This window comes from Alligator mississippiensis, chromosome 11 (assembly GCF_030867095.1).
Source record: "Alligator mississippiensis isolate rAllMis1 chromosome 11, rAllMis1, whole genome shotgun sequence".
NCBI classification, from domain to species: Eukaryota; Metazoa; Chordata; order Crocodylia; family Alligatoridae; genus Alligator; species Alligator mississippiensis.
The window spans coordinates 45,735,187-45,754,662 of NC_081834.1; the positions used below are offsets into that span (position 1 = coordinate 45,735,187).

Sequence of the window (19,476 nt, forward strand, 5' to 3'; positions counted from 1 at the left end):
AGCTCCAGCATGTTGGCACTCTGGCACCTTCCAAGGTAGACGTGTTTTTTTCGGCACTCATGCCAAAAAACATTGCCTACCCGTGCTGTAGATGATTAAATATAGGCATTGCTACCTGACAACAAGCAAGATTTGACATGTTTGACAAACTCCATGTCAATTTTAATGATGAAAAACCTATTCAGCACATTTATATGTTCACTGAACTGCTTCAGCAGGCTTCTGCATTTGGCCCACAAAATCAAGTATAAAAACTCAGGTCTGCCTCAGAGGTGTTGCTTTTCAGTTTTGAACTGAATTTCCCACCTGCAGGTAAACCAAGATCAGGGATTCCAACTGCTGGAGGCTATTAAGATGTTAGACCAGTGATTCCCAAACTTGGGGTTGCAATCCCAAATGGGGTTGCAACAGCAGTGGATGGCATCGCGATAAATGTGCCCCCTGAGATTTCTGCACCCACAGCAAGGTTGCTGGGCAGCAGCTGGGCTCTGCGGACCAGCTCCGGGCAGGAGCCACCTCTGCAACCCAGCGGGTGGGACCCGTTGCGGGAGGGAGTGTCACACCGCTGTGGCTGCCAAGGTGAGGCATGGCAGTGGGGGCAACGCGGAGTTGTGCCCACACTGTTGCCGGGTGAGCTGGGAGTGCTTCCTCTTGGCAGCCATGGCAGTATGGTGCAGCGCTCCCTCCCTCCCTCCCATGCTGGGTCCTGCCAGTTGGGGTGTCGAGCCCCTGTGTGGAGGGCTGCAGGACAGGGAGCCCCAAGCCTGCAGCAGGCAGCCCGCATCCTCCCCCCACTCCAACAGGCTCTGCTCCTGCAGTACTGCCCACGGGGGAGGGCATGGGGTGGGGTGGGTGCGGGGGAAGCTGTGCTCTGCACTCCGCTGTGGCCACAGCCTCCTGCTGTGGCCACAGCCTCCCGCTGTGGGCCCTGGTCCTGGGGTACTTGGGGAGGGTGGGGGGCTGTGGGTGGGGAGTGAAGGCTCATGCTGAAAAAATAGGGTGATAAATAGGGTCACGCTGAGGAAAAGTTTGGGAAGCACTATTTTAGACCTTAGAATATTTATTATTAATTACTTTGTCATATGAATAATCCTGTTATTGCTTAAGGTAAAAGAGCATTTTGTTGTTTTTAAGGCATTGACGTGACATGCCTCACACGTACTGCTTTGCTGTTTCTATGTTAGCTGTATTTCAGAATTAAAAAAATACTTCTTTCCTTGAGCCCTTGATTTCGGTGGTCCAGACTCCTGGAAGCTTCTTTGGCTCCCAGACACATCTGGGGGTCAACACCCTACTGTAGGGCTTGGCAGCCTGTGACTGATGAGTGGGCTCGATCCAGCTCATGAAGAGGTCCAATCTTGTCTGCCGAGGTCAGATGCAGCCTGGGGGATTGGTGGCATACAGCTGCACCGTGCTGCACATCCCCTCTACAGCTCCAACCTCCCCTGCATGTGCACTTCTCCTCCTGGCCATGGGGTTGAGGATTAGCAGCAAGGCTGAGCACAGGCAGCTGGCCACTCCAGCGGGGAGGGGCTGGGGAATGGCCCTGGGGCCAGGCTGCAAAGGGTGGCTTGCAGCAATAAAAGGTTTCCCTCCTGCCCTACAGAGACACCAGCTCATCAGCACTACAGCACAGGGGAGCCTGGGAATCAAGACCTTCCTTCTCTTCTGCCACATCAGGGGGTATGAAAGGGCCCTGTTCCCAGGCAGCTGGTGGAGAGGCTGCTTTTCTGGGCACTTGCTGTTTCCAGGGGGACTTGCTCCATGGCACAGCCTGTTTCTGCAGTGGTTGAGGGGTGAGGGGTTTCTCTGGGTCCTTCTTCTTCCACTAAGAAGGGGCGGGTGATATTCTTGGGTTCTGCTCCACACTCTCCGCAGCAAACTTTGTGCACTAATTTGGCCACGGCCTCTTCCACCTCACTTCCTGCTGCTGTCATCTGTCCTCCAGACTCCTGCTCCATCCTTACCCATCAGACTGTCCCGGCTGCAGGGCAGGGCCCCCCTTAGCTGTTGTGTTCAGTGCTCAGTTCAAAGGGGCCTGGATCCTGACAGGTGCTGTTAGGCCAGATTGGCCATGGCTGTGTGAATACTCACTGTGGGGACCAGCCGTCCATCTGTCTGTGCTGAGGGAAGAGTTGTGGGCAGCCATCCTCCAGGCCCTGATGCTGCAAGCACTCGTGCCCCTGCTGACCTCTGTGCCAGGGACTGTCCCATTGAATTCCTGGGCAGGACTGGCCTGAGGAGAGCAAAGCACTGGGGGATTATGGGCAGGCTCGGGGTTTCTGGGCTTTTTGTGCACTGAGTATCACTGCCTGCGTACAGAGAACCAACAGGTTTCCCCAGAGAATCCAGGGGCAGGAGCTAGACTGAGTTTCAGCTTAAGACCTGCTGAAATTATTACAATTTAAAAAAGGTTTACCTAGAGTTACCATGTTTCCAGTTCTAGAAAGAGGACACCCGTTGCGTGCACACTGGGTAGATGATTGTGAGGGGCAATGATATGATGGTGCCCTGGCCCTGCCCATTCTGTTGCCCCTCACTCCCAAGCCACAGCCCCCCTAGCCCTGCCACTGCCCCTCACCCTAACCTGAAGACCTCTGGCCCTGCCAGTGCCCCTCACTTCCACCCCACAGCCCCCTGCTCCCTCCATCTCCTGGCTGTCCCACCCCTGCAACCTTTTTCCCACAGTGGGCTACTGCCTACAACCCAGTGCCCAGTGCAAGTTGCAGGCCCATACCCCAGGGTGATCAGATGCTGCTACAAGAGGAACAGATAGAAAAAGGCAGGTGCTAGGACCATAGACAGATTAATACATGGGGCAGCAGGGCCATCCCCAGGGGCCTGGGACAAGTAGAGGCCCTGCCTGTGGCTTGCTCTTCCTCAGCAAGAAAGCCATCGTTTTAAACCTGGTGTCATTTTTTCTTCCAGCTGGTCAGCAGCAAGCAATGGGGCCCCTGGGGCCCTTCAGCTAATCAGCAGCAGGGAGGCAAAAGTGGTGTCAAGTTGGGGTGGGGAGGGGGAGGTGCTGCCACGCATGTGGCTTGGAGAGAGCAGTGCCCTGCCGGTAAGAGTGGGGGGAAGGGGCAGTGGGCAGATGGGGGGCCCCCACAGTGAGGGAGTGGGGCAGGGGCAGGGGCTGGGGCTGCCCAGCCAGAGTGCTGAATGTGATCCCAGGCTGGGAATGGGACAGAGCCCCGGGCAGTTTATCCAGGGTGTGGGGTGGGGTGGTGGTGGCTCCCACTGCTGTGTGCACCACCGTGGGAGGCGTGGGGGGCCTGTACCCCTTGGATCTGTGTGCAGGGTTGGGTCAGGCTACCGCTGTGGGCTCGGGGCCAGGGGCTGTGCCAGCCTCTTCCTGGTGGGGGGCTGAGCTCAGCTGTGCAGGGTGGCAGCGGCAGCACTGAGAGGAGGGGCCACGGGGTGGGCTACAGGGAATTTTGGGGTGGCTATAGCCCCCCAATCTCCCCTAGCACCGCCCCTGCTGGGGGTACTCGCTCTGCTGCCTTTCCCTCAGGAGCCCTGGACAGAGCGCCCTGAGCAGTGGCAGGGGGGTCTTGGGGAGCTACAGCCACCCCAAAATTTCTCATGGCCCCCTGTAGCCACCCCTGCCAGCACCACCCCTGCCCGCCCTGAGCCCAGCCCTGGTCCAGCACCCAACGGGACGAGATTGGCACAGCCCAGCCTGCAGCGGGCAGCCTGCTTTTGCCCTGCGCACAAATCTGGGGGCGCACGTTCCCCCTATGCCTCCCCCAGGGGTGTGCACAGCAGTGGGGAGCCACTCCCACCCCACCCCTCCTGCCCGGCTGGATGAGCCGCCCATGGCTCCGTCCCACTCCTGGCCCAGGGTCGTATTCACCACCCAGGCTGGACAGCAACTGCCCCTGCCCCCTCTCTCTCTGACCATGGGGGCCTCCATCCGTCCCCCGCATCCCCCTTCCCCCCCGGTCCCTCCCAGAGTAACTGGCACATGTTGCTCTCCAGGCTGCCCGGCTGCATTCCTGGCCGTACGTGTGGCATGTATCGGTGACATTAATTGGTTACACGGGCCAAGAAAAGCCGAAAGCTGATAATGTTAATATTCCTTTTATCAGTGCCAGTCTAATACGTGACCGATTTGTCAGTCCACCTCTAGAAGGGGCCCTCAACTTTGTGTTTGCCCAGGGTCCCAATAAATCTTAATCTATCTCTGGCTAGGACAGGTCTCTGCTGAGGCTGAAAAAACTACAGTGAACTTGGTAGGTGCTAGGACCCCGAGGACAGCTACTCTGCGCACCTCCCCACCCTCCGCCCCCCAGCTGGTGCCTGGACAGCTTCTCCTGCAGGTATAGCTCCCCCCTCCCTGCCCCTCCCAGATGAGCTGCCAAAATCCCAGAAAGAGATCTGAGGATGACAAAAAAAGGACATGTCCAGAAACTGGAAACAGACGCAAAACCTAGAAGCCTGTGGACTCCTGCCAGGTCAGCCTGCACTCCGTGTCATTTCCAGGAAGGGAAACTCAGAAGCTGCTGCTAGTCTGTGCCTGTGCCTGAGCCCCAGGAAGTGAACCCAGCCCTCCCCCCTCCCTGCCCCCAGCCATGGCCGCTGCAAGCTCTGTGCAAAGCCTCCGGGATGAAGCGACCTGCTCCGTCTGCCTGGACTTCTTCAGGGATCCGGTGATGATCGTGGGCTGTGGGCACAACTTCTGCTGAGCCTGCATCACCCAGTGCTGGGAGGGGGCTGAGACAGATGTCACCTGCCCCCAGTGCAGACAGACCTTTCCCCAGAGGACCCTGGGCCCCCAAACAGGCAGCTGGGCAATTTTGTAGAGCTAGTGAAAGGCCTGGGCGTGCGGTCGGCCGAGGGAGCCGGAGGGAAGATGCTGTGTGGGGAGCACGGGGAGGCTCTGAAACTGTTCTGCCAAGATGATGAAGCCCCCATCTGTGTGGTGTGCAACCGATCCCGGGCGCACTGAGCTCACAATGTGGTTCCCCTAGAGGAGGCTGCTGAGGAGTACAAGGTAGGAACTGCTGTTTGGCTAATGTGCACCAGTTTTAGATTTAATTGCAGGATCATTTCTTCCCACCCTTCCATGGGTCATTTCTCTCTTAGGTGCTGGTGTGACCAGCTGTGGGGAGCCTCTCTTGTAGGGAACAGGCTACAACATTTAATCGGGCGTGTAGAGATCTCTAGGGGTTCTTTGGACAAAAACAGTTCTTAAATGCGAGACACAAAACCTCTTCTTAACAGTCCTGGAGCTTTGGTTCAAACTGGACCCTTCCCCTTTCCTGGTCCCCAGGGTTCACCTCTCCGTTCCACACTCACATGCTCCGTTACACGGGACTGCCTCTGAAGCCTAATCTTGCATATCACTGCATCTTCCCTCCTAAAAAAAGCCATAAGCCATCCCAGATAGCAAATTCCACGATCCGTATTCTCAGCCTGGCAGCACTCTCCGGAGGAGCGATTACTAGCACATCACTCTGGAGGGGGCTTTTACCACTCACTTTTTCCAAGCCTTTCTGCCTTGAGGTAGGTAAATGAGTCTTTATGAGTCTTTCAGGGTGTTTGATCTCCCTTTCTTCTCAGCCTTAGCTCTTCAGTTGCCTCTGAGTTGCTTTCTTGTTACTTGGTGATTTCTGTAGTGCCCTGTGGGTTAACAAACAATCATTCAGTTTGGTACTAGAAAGTCACTCTGGGCTGTCACTTTGTCCAGGGTTTTGGGTACCTTTAGCTTTTGCCAAACCCTATTCCCTTGGTCTGTGTGGTCTACATAAGATTTTGGATGCAGTTGTTCCTCAGTGGTACTCAGTGGGGCCCAAGTACTCGAGTGTGATTCCTTCGTGGTTTCCTTCTTGGATTACGTTATGGAAAGCCATAGGATAATATGACAGTAGGACTGGAAGGAACCTCATGAGGTCATCTTATCCTGTCCCTACATCAGGGCAGGATCAGACCTAACTAAAGTATCCCAGCCAGTTGCCTGTCTAACCTGCTCTTGACAATTTCCAGGTGTACAGATCTGACAACTTCTCTAGGTAGCCTGTTGCAATGCTTAACCACCCTCATGGTCAGAAAGTTCCTCCTAATCTCTGCTGCACTCTTTCTGATCTGTCTACATCTTTCCAGAAGTGTGGGGCCCAATGCCAGACATAATAGTCCAGGTGAGGCCTCACCGGTGCCTGATAGAGGGAAAGAATCACTTCCCTTGATTTGCAAGCACCACTGCTGTTAATGCAGCAGGAGGATTGTAACAAGGTGCATGGCTCAGGGGCTGAAGCCCAAGTGCAGGGGTTCGAGGGAATAACTGCCTGCCTGGAAGCTCTAGGCCAGCTGGCAGGGATGATTGTCTGGCCCTTAGGTAGTTAAAATTCCCCAGGATGGTGGCTGAGAGGGAGAGGAGGAGGAGGAGGAGGAGGATGTGCTGGTGGTGGCAGTGGTGACAGCTGGTACACTGTTGGAAAAGCACAGAGCCTGGGTTTCAGAGCTGTAGCATAGCATAGTTGAGCGGTAGCGTAGTTAAGTTAAAAGTTCCTGAGTGGCTGAGACGAGGAGGAGGAGGTACCTGTGACAGCTGCAGTGCTGTGGCAGAGGCTGGTATGCTGAGGGAAAAGCACAGAGCCTGGTTTTCCTCTCCCTCTAGGTCTGAGGAAAGACCAGAAGTTTTACTTTTGTTTGTTGTTTGCACATGTGTTTATGTTGTTTCTTGCTCTGTTTGCCATGGGGTCAAGCTGCCCCCATGTAAAATAAAGGGCAGGAAGCTGGAATGAAATGCTGACTGGCCTTTGTGAGGAAGCTGGCTCCTGGATCAGGATAAAGGAGGGACAGCTCACTCCAAGGATGCTGCTGGGTTTTTGCCACAGGAATAGATGATTGGCTCATAAGCAGTTTATGGTCCACTCTAACCCCCTGGTACTGCTTTGCAGTACTGCAGCCTGGCCAGTTGCTTCTCTGCATGCAATGATTATGTCCCAAGACCAAGACTGCCCTTTTCTTTTTGAATTTGATCCAGTTGAATTAGAACCGTGCACCAGTCTTTTGAGTTGTAGCAGGGGGCCACATCTGCTGGTCCTTCCTCTGCTGGATAAGTACACTGTCATGACATTTAAGAACAATATCCTTAATTGGTATATATGATCTGATCTTCTCCACAGCAGCAGCTGAGCTGAACATAGGCAGTTCTACAAGGGAGTAACAGGACATTATGGATTTACTGCTCGTTTCCTTTTTTTCCCTTCTTTTGTTTTCTTTCTCCTATCATTGCCCCTTCTCCATTTCTTTCTCTCTCTGTCTCTCTCCCCAACCCCAGCTTGTCTGTTTTTTTCTGTTTTCTCTCTCCTTCATATTCTCTGCCTTCTGCAGTCCTTTCATAGCATCTCTTGAAGTGCACCTGATTTCACAAAGTCTTGTGCTCTATAATCGTATCTTCCTTACTTATTCTGTGAAGGTGCATATCTACCCTGCCTCCCAGCAGAGTTTAGAGCATCACTGGAGTGAACCCTACCATTCCTCACACCTCAGCTATGCTAATGGAGTTGCTCTCTCATTACGCCCCTTCTGTCCAGGCAGTACAGTTACCAGAGGCTTTAAGGCTGAACCCCTCAGGCCATGTCAGCTCTATCAGAAACAAACCTTCAAGAGTCTTGCTCCGAGATGTTTGTTTCCCTCTCTGTGAATTCAGTCAAGGACCAGGCCCAAAAAAGATGCCTGTGGCCTGAAGTTCCCTCCTCAGCTCCAGAAATTGATTGCACTTTGCAAGTATCTCCAGTGTCATGGGCATAGTTGGGTCTGCAAGGGGCTCTGGAGTCTTGGCATTTGGGTAACCAAAAAAATCTCTTCATTAGCACCCCTCAAACTAAACCACTGAAATCATCACATGCATCCCCCTCCTCCTGCTCATCAACATAAAATGGCTCAAATCCTTTCTGTTGCTTTAGGAAAAACATCAGGCCCATTTAAAGACTCTGAGGGAAAGGAGAGAAGACCTCTTGGAATTGAAACAGTCTGGAGAAAGGAAAACCCAGGAGTATCTGGTAGGTGTCTTGGGACCACAATGGGAGGGATTTCCAGGGCTGAGGAGCAGTTACCCAGAGCTACCTCCTACATGATTTCACCAAAGAAGCTTTGTGTATATGCGGTCATTGCAGGAAGCTGCTCTTGCCTGATATTGGGGATCATAGTGGGGCATAAGGGAAGAAGCGAGTGTCTGAAGTATTCCCAGCTCTGAGTTTGGCCTTAGAGGTCAAAACCAGCATCATGTTCTGCGCCCAGAAACACAGTGGAAGCCAGAACAGACTCTGGAGCACTGCAGCAACATGCTCCTGACAACCCACCTCTGTCACAAAGGAGGCTGTCTTGTTTGGCACCAGCTGCAGCTTCTGGATGGGGCTCAAGTGCAGGCCCATAGAAAGAACATTTCTGCAGTCTGTGCCTGAGGTTACAAGGACGTGGATGACAATTGCTAGATCCAGACCAGATGGTGTTGGCCCCTAGTCACCCCCATCAATAAGTGGTTTCATTATTCACCACAAACCAGGAGGGCTGCCAACCATCATCACCTCTGTCTTGTCTGGATTCAACTTCAATTGCTTCTTCTGTGTCCAGTCCCCAGCTGTTGCCAGCTCCTAGGTAAGGACCAAGACCAAAGTGCCTGGTTCAGATGAAAAAGAGGGACAGAGTTGGGTGTGATCTGGCCCACAGCCCTAGATCTGGCCCACAGGCACCATCAGCATAGTGATAGTGCCTCACTCCGAACCTCTGACTGGTCTTACCCAGCATGGCCACCTCCCCTTAAAATATATTAAATGTCAAATGCTATTACTGCATATCAGCCAGGGGGAAGGATATTATCCCGGTGCCTCGGGCTTTGCCAAGAATCTTGCCTTCAGCAAGCACCTTTATCACACAGACATAATTTTCAGCTGTCACACCGTGGGCCACATAGGAACTTTTGATGAGCTGTTGTGGCCCAGGTCAGCACTTTCCTCTCCCCATGGAACAACTCACCAAAACTCCCTCTGCAGAATGGGGCCATGGGTGGGCTGTGTTCAGGAGTGTGATGGGTGGTTGAGGCTGGGCCCAGGGGTGGGTTTGTGGGGTGGTGGCAGTGTGGTGTGGGAGCCCTGCGTAGAGCCATGGTCTGTTGCCTGCACACCCCTCTGACAGACACAAGTTCTGCAGGCAGAGTAATGCAGGGAGTGGATCATGACTCTTCCCTGGCCTCCAGACCAGCACTGTCATTGCCCCAAGATTTTGGCCCCATCCATGGATGCAGATCTCCTCCTGCCCAGCTATGGGTGCCAGGGGGTCTCCATGGAGATCCCGGGATTATGAGACAGGGCCAGTGTGGTGTTAGGGCTGGGGCAGAGCCCTGGTTCTGTGGACAGGGACGTGCAGGTTTTGGGCCCAGGGCACAGCTGTGAACTACTCCCTGTTGTGCCCCTGCACTGTAGGTGGGAATGTAGGGGTGGGGGGTGGGAAGGTGCTGCCTGGGTACTGGGTGGGGATGAGGGCAGGGAGGCAAGAGACAGGTGATATGTGCAACAAAGCCCCACATGAGGAAGCCCATGCAATGCTCCTACCCACACCCACAGTCTCACAGCTTACCAGCGGGGCTGCTCCTGGTGCAGCTGCCGTCATCTGCTGCACCTCCTCCTCCTGCCCGTGCTGTGGCCATTCGGATGGGGAGGAAGCTGCTGCTGGACAGCTCCTGCCCCAGCATATAGGGGTCTGGCTTCAGCTCCTGGCTGCCTTGCACCAACTCTGCCCGCCTGGTGCACTGAGCAGCCACCTGAGGGTGGCAGAGTGGCTGAAGAGTGGGTGGCCAGGAGCTGGAGCCGGAGCCCTGTGTGCTGGAGCAGGAGTCACCTGGATGAAGCTTCCTCCCCACCCAGATGGGCAAAACAGGAGGAGAAGCAGGAGGAGAAGCCATTGACACCCAGGCAGCTGCAGTCACACCACGACCAGGCCCATTGGAAGTTGTTCTCACTGGCCAGGGCTGGAGCTGGTGGGTGCAGGCAGGATCACAGCATTGACTGCCCTAGGTGGGGTTTGGACCCATGTGGAGTGCTGCGAGAGAAGTCACAGGCCAGATCCAGTCATTTGCTGGACTGGATCCTGCCCAGAGGCCAGATTTTGCCCAACACTGTTGTACATGCATCACAGACATAAGAGTTCTTGATCTCTGAAAAATTACAGACACAACCTTGACAGATGGAAAAGCTTCAGCAGCTCAGCCAGTCATTAGCCCTTGAGGTTACATAGTGCTTCTTTTTGTGGTTGTTTCCAAATGCCTCCCTAAGATCCCCAGGGTGTAACATGGGCAAATCACATTGTCTCTTTTTGCCTCCTAGGATATCAGAAAGACCCTGAGCAGGTACGTGGCTCCACTTCATTCCTCCTCACATGGGCTGATGCTGGGAAGTGGCTGCAGAGCACAGCAGACTGGTACCTCCCCAGGGCTCAGTGGTGCAGTTGGTGGGGAAGGATGCAAATTTCTCCAGTTAAGTTCATCCTGAGAGGAGCATTTCTCCAAAGCTGAGGGGTCATCCATCCTGTCAGACAGACCATTTTTAACCAAAAACCTCTTCAAGAGATGTCTCTTCCCCTGAGGTCTGGCTGGCTCTGGGCCCTTGGTGTGGAGTATGGGCCATTCTTTGCTAGGTCATCGGTCATGATTCTACCCAGGTCAGCAGTGACCAAGGTGGGGAAAAACATCTGAATGGGCCAATGTGAGGGACAGTAGCACTGCCACTGCCCGTGCTGCACCTCCGTGGAGCAGGGCTGAGCAGGGAATGGCACTAAATTCTGCCAGTTCATTCACTCACCTGAGATGGGTTTCCCCAGGTGTGACAAGGGGGAGATCCCACAGCCAGTGCCCATTTCTTCTGAGCTGGAAAGGAGACTTCAGGATTTCTGCCAGACAACCTGTGCGCTGACAGAGACTGGGAGGAAGTTCAAAGGTACGGAGAAGGTATGTGGGAGGGGATGCAGAGAGGGGTGTCTGTGGCCATGGGAGGAGATGGGCTCTGGTCTATTGGCTGAAAACCAAGTTATTTATAAATGGCACAGAGCCCACAAACTGAGTGGAGGTAGGAGAGCCCAGGCATTAATGTGGTATGTTCATGCACCCCGTGATGTCAGAAAGTATTAAGGCCCCTATATAGCCAGATAATTCTCAGTCTTTCCCCAAGACAGAGCCAGGCAGGGAGTGTGCTCTGGGCTGCGTCACTCGCAGCTGTACGAGGAGTCGGTGGGAGCTGCAGGAGCCCAGCTCCTCTGAGTGCCAGGGTTTGGTTGCTCAATGGTTGGCATCCAAAATAGAGACTCCAAATTCAAGGCTTTTTCAGAAATATGGACCCAGATAGTTTGTCTGCAGTGGGCTGTAGTGAAAGGAGAAATCTCCCCTCCCATTTCTCCCTCCCCAACAGGAGCAGCTTGTACTGGGAGGGCCTCCACCTGTTGCTGAAGTAGGGAGGGGCAGGTCAGACAGATAGGGGGAAGCTATACTTTTGATGTCCTGCTCCCTTGCAAAAGCAGGACATCATCTCCAAGCAGAGATGGTGCCACGGTTGAGGGGCAGGGAAATGCAGAGGCAGCTTCTGAGGTTACAACAGCTGCAGGTGCTGGTAGCTGAGGTGGAGATGGAGCCACTCCAGCATCTCTGCTCAGTCTGAGGCACTTGGGTCAGAGAGGTGGGACCTGGGCTGCAATGTCCTTACCAGCCCGACAGCAGGAAGTGTCATGTCTGTGCCCCTTTCCCCTCCAGACACTCTGCCATCTGTCCTGGAGAAGAGAAGTGGGGATGTACCACAGCCATACACCAAGGGTAAGCTCTCATGGGGATTGTCCTGAGTCGCAGCAAATTCCCAGCTCCAGGGCCTTCTGTGCTCAGCCTCCAGGGCCCAGGGCAGAGGCAGCTCCTGGGGCCCAGGATGGTCCCAGGCAAGACGGGGCTGCTAGGGAGGGGAACGGCCCCGTCTGCCCCAGATCTGGGCTCTGTCCTGATGCTGCAATTCTCTCTTCCAGTGATGGTGACTCTGGATCCAGACACAGCTCATCCCAAACTCATCCTGTCTGCAGATAAGAGAAGTGTGACACTGGGAGGCAGAAGGCAGGATCTGCCTGACAATCCTGAGAGATTTGACTTTGAGTCCTTTGTGCTGGGCCATGAAGAATTAACGTGGGGGAGACACTACTGGGAGGTCGAGGTGGACATGGAGGAGAGTGATGGCTGGGCCCTGGGCATTGCCAGAGAGACTGTAAGGAGGAAGGGAGAGATCAACATAAGCCCCAAGGAGGGGATTTGGGGTGTGCTGCACTGGTGGGGGAATCAAATCCAGGCTCTCACTGCACCTACTTCCACCTGTGTGCACCTGCCCCAGGAGCCCAGCAGGGTGCGGGTCTGTCTGGACTATGCAGAGGGGCTGGTGTCATTTTTCAGTGCTAATGCCGAGACCCCAATCTTCACTTTCCCACCGGCCTCATTCGCTGGGGACAGAATCCGGCCCTGGTTCTGCCTCCGCCTCCAGCCTATGCTATGCTGCAAGTTTGATTCAGGTCAACTCAGAATGTGCCCCTGAGCCAGGCATTAGATGTTGCCCAGCAGATGATCACGTGGGTGTCTCTGGCTTTGTTCTAACTGGTCTCTCTGAGCGTGGAGGACTCCCCTCAACTCAGCCGTTTCTCCCTGTCTCGGACCTAGGTGATCTCTCTCCTCTTACAACAAACCCAAGCTGTGTCTGTACACGCCAGCCCCTGCGCTGCTGCAGGGTCCCAATGTGTAACAGGACTTGGGCTCCAGGGACAGCCATGACATGTCCTGATGGCCACATGGCTCCTTTTTTGCTCCAGCTCTAGGGTGCCCTCTCTTTTTTTCTCCTGTCACACCTTTGTTAGAAGAATTGATGTAGGAAAAGGGAAGCTGCTCCCAAGGGTCCTAGAGTGACCCCTGGTCTGGATACCTGTTCACGGATACTCTATAAACCCCTATGATCTTACAACATCCTTTATATTAAGTGGGCCCTCCTGACCTGTACGTGACTCCCAGAACACCAAATGCCTTATGGGATGTTCACAACCTCCAACCTCCACTACAGGCTCACAGGTGTTACCTCTTATTCAATAGTGGGGACTCACCTCCAGTCTCTTTTGGTCTCTTAAACTTTTATTGTTCTCTGCTACATTTTAGGCTCAAGCCTCTTTACCTTTATAAGTCTGTTCAGGCCCCTTATGCCTGATCACTCTTTGCAACTCTTGGGCTCAGGCTTCTTTGCCTTTATCAACCTCCACCCCTCTTGTGCTTTAGTCTTGCCCCCTTAGGGCTGTGATCTGACCTCTCTAAGGCTCTGGTCTTGCCCCTCTAAGGTGCTGGGCCCTGGCCCTGTCTCTGGCTTACTCTCTCTCTCTCTCGCCATCTCTCCCGCTGGGCCTCTGGCCCTGGTTCTTGCCCTCTCAGGCTGCAGCAGCTTGTGTCCTATCCCTGGCAGGCTCATGCTTCATGAGACCTCCAAACTTCCCCAATTGGTCCATATCTGGTCCACTGTTGGTAGGCACCACAAAAGAATAAGCCCACTGGCTAGAACAAAAACTCTAAGCACACTGGTAGAATAACCAAAATACCTCTCATCCTGAGGCTTAGCTCCTTGGAAGCCTTCAGCCACTTACTCACAGTCCCCATAGCCACAGGGTCTCAGTCAGCACCCCAAGCCACAGCCACACCCTGTTGGTGTGACAAGAGGCAGAAAGAGAAAGGAAGAGAGAAGAGGATGACAACACTTACTTCAGGATTCTCTCAAGAACTGAACTATTATGCGTTATAATTATAGTTGACTTTCATCCTGGCTTGTATAGACTTATAATGTAATAACAGGTAATATTAATAATAGGAGTCAATAATACTATTAATTCCAATAGTAGTATATTACTAAGAGTGTGTAGTAATAGTAATGTTAATGATGATTTATTAATGGTCAATAATAATTGTAACAGTTCAATTCCTTATTACAGCATTTCTAAACAGGTAGATCTGCCTTATCACCCTGCACATGTCACACACATCCTGGACCTCCACCACATATATATAACCAATATATGATATAGACTTATGTTATATAGACTTATGTTCGCTTCCTTACGATGAGAAAGCAGATAGTGAGCATAAGGCAGGTGATTATAATCCCTCCCTGCCTCTTTCCCCATGGCAGGGCGGTTGGGGGGGAAGGAAATGCCCACCTCCTGGTTCAAGCTCCTCCCTCGGTCCCTCTATTCCTGTACAGAAGAGATATATACCCTTCTGCTTTACATACTACCCTTACTGAACTTGTATTACTTCCTCCTCCTGGTTGCTGGCTACAAGTACTGCTGAGGCTTCTCTTCTGTATACTACTTGAATTGTGGAGGCTTTCTTTGCAGGCTTTGGCGCAAGCATCAGCTTGTGTATGGTAAGAGTTGCACAAGTTCTGCAGATCCATTTCATTTTATTCTATCCCTCCTCCCGGTTGCTGGCCCTGTTTGCTAATGAGCATATTATGGAATTGTAATTAGAGGATTGTTGCTGTCCACAAATACAGAAGCTTTTTTCTTGGTTGCTGGCCAAGACCTCTGGCAAATTCCCTCCCAGGGTCCGGGTAGTAGGCCCAGGCCTGCGGGCTCTTTGCTCCACTTGCTCCCCTCTGCCGTACATCTCTCTGTTGCACCCTTACAACTTTGGAATTGTTGCTGGCCACAAAGGAAGCTGTACTCCTGAGCTATAACCACTGAAGCTGAGGTTTCTTCGTTGGCTTTGGTTCAAGCATCAGCTCGATTTGTACAAGTTCTGCAGGCCCATTTCATATAGTCTTCGTGCCCTCCTCCTGGTTACTGGCCATGTCCCAGCAAATTTGGACTGGGGTACATGTCTTCTGACTGGGAAAAAGCTTCTTGCTGGGGAAAACCCTCCTTACCTCCTGCATCAGCACGAGCTGGACAAGTTCTGCAGATGCATTTCATTCATCGCTGCAGCTGTGCTCGGGAGCTATGACCACTGCAGTGGCAGACGGCTCAGGTGGGGCCTTCCACAAAGGAAGCTGAGGCTTGAGTTTCTTTTCTGAGTTGCGGGGGCTTTCTTCTTGGTTGCTGGCAACACCTCCAGGGTCTGGGTAGTAGGCTCTTCGCCCCACTTGTCCACCTCTGCCTTACACCTTGCAGAGGCTTTTTTCTTGGTTGCTGGCCAAGACCTCCAAGGCCAAGAGGTTGCTGGCCAAGACCTCCAAGGCCAAGAGGCTAGTGGGCCGATTGGTGACTGAAACAGGGAAGGCACCTGGAAGCTGTTTCAAGTTAGAAGGCAGCAGTGCGGTGTTTCAGTTTGGTTTCTGTTTGCCTGTCTGCAAGTGGAATCTTTGTCCTGTGTTTTTCTGTCTTATGCAGTAAACCTATTCTGAACTTAACAGTTTGTCCTGTGATTTTGTGGCAGCTAGCAGCAGCTGGTATAAAGATGGCACAACTATTTTTTCAAGCCTAGGGAAGCCAAGAGCTTCTTGGTTCTGCACTAAGCTGTAAGGTCTGATCAGGGTGCTGGTCAGATTGAATCTTGCTAAGCAGAGAGGAGTCTCCCATGAGCAAGACCCAGTGTCAGTCTCAAGGTACAGCAGGACACTGGGTAGAGGTCTGTGTCTTGTAGATAACCCCTAGGCCACTCAAGGGATTGTCACACTCTCCTTCCCTCCCTAGACCTGCCCAGAGCCAGAAAGCTGAGCACTGGGTCTGAAGGGATTGTTCACAGTCTCAGGGTTATCTGTAGCACATGACTCCCACCAGCACTGTCTTTTTGCCAAAGTTCCCCAGTTCCAGATTGAGCCCGACTCACTACCTACCTCGGAGGGGAACTCAGGAGGGTATGTACCAATTCATAGTGAATTGACAGCACGAGTATGACAGAGGATATTGCAGACGGCTGTAGTCACTTGCTACCATTGGCAATGCGTAGGGGGTGCACATGGGTGCATGTGCACCCCCTGAGCATGGCGGTGCACCCTCTGAGAAAAGGCACCACTGACACTGTAGGTGGCCACTGTGCCCCTGGAGGCACGTGGTGTTCATGCTGACTGCATCTCATTTGCATTCCTTTTCTTGATATTTCCCCAAGTCTCTTTTTCTGCTCAAGGTAAGATCTGGTCAGGGTGCTAGTGAGAGAACTGATTTTGTGGCAGCTGGCAGCAGCAGACTTCTCTGCTCATACAGGTAGGGCACACCTGTTTTTGTAAGCCTAGGGAAGCCAAGGGCTTGTGGGTTCTTCACTAGCTGTAAGGTCTGGTCAGGGTGCTAGTTACATTGATATTTCACTCCTGCACTAGACTTGCCCAGAGCCAGAAAGCTGAGGTTCAGGCCTGAAGGGATTTATGCTTGGGGGTGAGATCTGTAGCACATCACTCCCAGCACTGTCCTTGGGTCAAAGTTCCCCAGCTCCAGAGCGTGACCCTGACTCATTCCCTACACCTTAGTGGGGAGCTCAGAAGGGTATGAGCCAATTTATGTGTGACAGGCTAGCTGGCAGTGACTTAGCCCAGGGGTTTCGAAAGGGCAAAAGATGATTGTAGGACTTGGGATTCCCTTTCCTCACCAATCAGGCCCCAGAGACTTCATGTCCCCTGATTGGCCCCTTGGGTCACCTGGAGGGGGATAAAAGGGGCAGCACCACTGACTCAGGGGAGACCAGCGAGGGACCACAAGGAAGGAGTTTCAAAGAGCTGGCAAGGGCTGGGCCAGTGGGGCAGGAGCAGTTGCCCCAGAAGAGCCTGAAGGAGTGGGACCTGCAGGCAGCAGGTGGACCCTCAGCAGCGCGGCGCGCGGCCAGCAAGAGAGGCTTCCTGCTGGGCTCCAGGATCCCCTATGAGGGGCTGTGGCCAGCAGGAGAGGCTCCCCAGCTCCAGCAAGGATCTGAGCAGCAACCTGAGAGGTTCCCAGCTCTGCTTCCAGCTCCTCCAATCAGAGGCCAGGCAGTGTGATGTGGGGCAGGGGCTCCAGGAAGGTCAAGACCCCTTGCAGCTTAGAGGAGCACCAGCACTGGTGATTGTGTGGTAGAGTTTCTGCATACCATGTGGGAGATCTGAGTTCAAGTCCCAGCTGGGGTGACTTGGGGTGAGTGAAGTAACAAGGAGAAATTCTTGTTGCAGTGGAAAGGGGTCATTGTGTTTTCCCTCTTTCCCCCCCTCCAGGTACCTAGGTCCTATATTCCTTGTTATTTGACATTTTGTATTTTGTGCCTTTTTCTATTTCACCAACCAGTATTGTTTGCTCTCCTGTTTGTGTTTTGTATTTTGTTAACCCTGTCTTTTGTCAATGATTGTAAGTGTTTAACCTTTGTTGAATCCTACCCCCTTGGGGCGTTGTAGTGTCCCCTATACCCCCTGGTTTATGCCTGTTATGTTCCCAGGACTGTTCTCTCATTAAAAGGTATATGGTTAAGTCCCCAGTGGTGGTCTGGCTCTGCTCTATAGGGGGAGGAGAGTCCCTACATCTCCCACAGCACTTGTGCACCTGCTTTGATCCCTTCAATTGGAGAGGGGGTACCTCTTGGAGTACCAACCGGGTTACACATGATGAATTGACAGCCTGAGTATGAAAGAGTATATTGCAGAGTGCTGTAGTCACAGACTGCACCTTATTTGCATTCTCTTTCTTGATATTTCCCCAAGTCTCTTCTTCTGCCCCTCTGTTCCTCTACTCTTCACAGACCCCAGGTCAGCAGGAGGTAGACCACCGGGGTACTGTGAAGCATCCAGTCCCCTCGCCACATGGCTCAGAGGGAAGCCAAGAGCTGCCCCCGCTGCTCTGCAGTGACATGAAGGGAAACAGGGAATTGTCAGGTAACTTGACACTGGACAGGGCAGTAATCCCATCTAGGTGGTCTTTAATCCAGCTGTGGGATTACTAGAGGTAGGGTCATCCCAGTACTGGGCATCATTTGCTGATGTGTAGCAATTGCAGAGCTGGATTGGGGCCATGTGGGTCTCTCTTTGTCCCCCACGATATCAGAAAACTACTGCAGGGCTTGGCAGCCTGTGACCAGTGAGTGGGTTTGATCCAGCTCGTGAAGAGTCCAATCCTGCCTGCCTAAATCCAATCCCGCATGGGGGATTAGTGCTATAGAGCTGCTCTGTGCTGCATGTTCCTTCCACAGTGCCAATCTCCACTGCATGTGCACTTTGCCTCCTGGCAGTAGGGTTGAGGATTAGCAGTAAGGCTGAGTATAGGCAGCTGGCCACTCCAGCAGAGAGGGAGTGGTGCCTGCTCTTGGGGCCAGGTTGCAATGGATGCTTGCACCAGCAAAAGGTTTCCCCCTTGCCCTACATTGATATCAGCACTACAACACAGGGGAACCTGGGAATCCAGGACTTGCTCATCTTCTGCCACATCAGGGGGTATGAAGTGGCCCTGTTTTTCATAGATTCATAGGAGCTGGAAGAGACCATACAAGATCATCAGGTCCAGCCCCCCCTGCACTTGGGCAGGAAAGACTGGTGGGGTCAGATGACCCCAGAAAGGTGGGCGTCAAGAAGCTTTTTGAAGATTGCCAGGGTAAGTGATTGTACCACCCCTGGGGGGAGTCTGTTCCAGACCCTCGGCACTCGAATCATAAAAGAAGTTTTTCCTTATGTCCAATCTGAAGCGATCTTCAAGAATTTTGTGTCCATTATTTCTTGTCTTTCTCTGGGGTGCCATGGCGAACAGATGCTCCCCCAGGCTCTGATGTATACCCCTAATATACTTATAGGCTGCCACCAAGTCCCCTGTAAGTCTTTTCTTCTCCAGGCTAAACAGAACCATGTCTTTCAGCCTCTCCTCATATGACCTGCTCTCCAGACCTCTAATCATGTGTGTGGCCCTCCTTTGGACTCTCTCAAGCTTCTCCACCTCCTTCCTGAAGTGTGGCACCCAGAACTGGACACAGTATACTGGACACAAGTACATGACATCAACCTCATTTCCCTTATCTAGGTGGCCAGTTACCTGATTGTAGAAGGAAATGAGGTTGCTCAGGCATGACCTGCCTGCAACAAAGCCATCTTGCCTTTCCTTCAGAATCCTGCCTTCTGTTCGCCCATCAGTAATGGATTCTTTGATAATTTTCTCCAGAATTTTACCAGGGACTCAGGTCAAATTGATTGGCCTGTAATTCCCTGGGTCCTCCTTGCTCCCTATCTTGAAGAGGTCTGTAGTAAACTCCTACAGTCAAATCCCCTTCTCCTGCTCTCCCCCTATCTTGACCCAGAGGGTCTCAAGTCACCTTTCTTTATTGCCAATCTCTGCTTTTAGGGAGGTGTACCGTTCCTTCATGTAGAGAGCAACTCCTCCACCCTTCATCCCAACACGATCCCTCCTATGTAAGGTGTAGTCCTCTATACCTTTGATCCAATCATAGGTTGAGTCCCACCTGATCTCCATAATCCCTATGAGATCACGTTGCTTGTTGGTTAGCAGGAAGGCCAGTTCCTCCTTCTTGTTCCCTATGCTCCTGGCATT

At 52.8% G+C, this 19,476-nt stretch overlaps 1 protein-coding gene across 1 annotated transcript; it reads left to right on the top strand.

Annotated features, from left to right (window-relative positions):
- Nucleotides 1-6,119: 6,119 nt before the first annotated feature.
- On the top strand, nucleotides 6,120-15,401 carry LOC102577109 (zinc finger protein RFP). Its single transcript, XM_059714925.1, has 6 exons — nucleotides 6,120-6,140; nucleotides 7,914-8,009; nucleotides 10,329-10,351; nucleotides 10,822-10,937; nucleotides 11,744-11,803; nucleotides 12,004-15,401. Exons 1-6 carry the CDS (start codon nucleotides 6,120-6,122, stop codon nucleotides 12,555-12,557), a joined length of 870 nt encoding a protein of 289 aa, XP_059570908.1. The 3' UTR covers nucleotides 12,558-15,401.
- The last annotated feature ends 4,075 nt before the right edge of the window (nucleotides 15,402-19,476 follow it).

What these genes read in the sequence shown, in the direction of transcription:
- LOC102577109 (XM_059714925.1), top strand. Translation starts at nt 6,120, where the DNA reads ATGCCAGACATAATAGTCCAG. An exon ending in GACTGGGAGGAAGTTCAAAG is followed by an intron (nt 10,938 to 11,743) that starts GTACGGAGAAGG and finishes TTTCCCCTCCAG; the next exon opens with ACACTCTGCCATCTGTCCTG. An exon ending in ACCACAGCCATACACCAAGG is followed by an intron (nt 11,804 to 12,003) that starts GTAAGCTCTCAT and finishes TCTCTCTTCCAG; the next exon opens with TGATGGTGACTCTGGATCCA.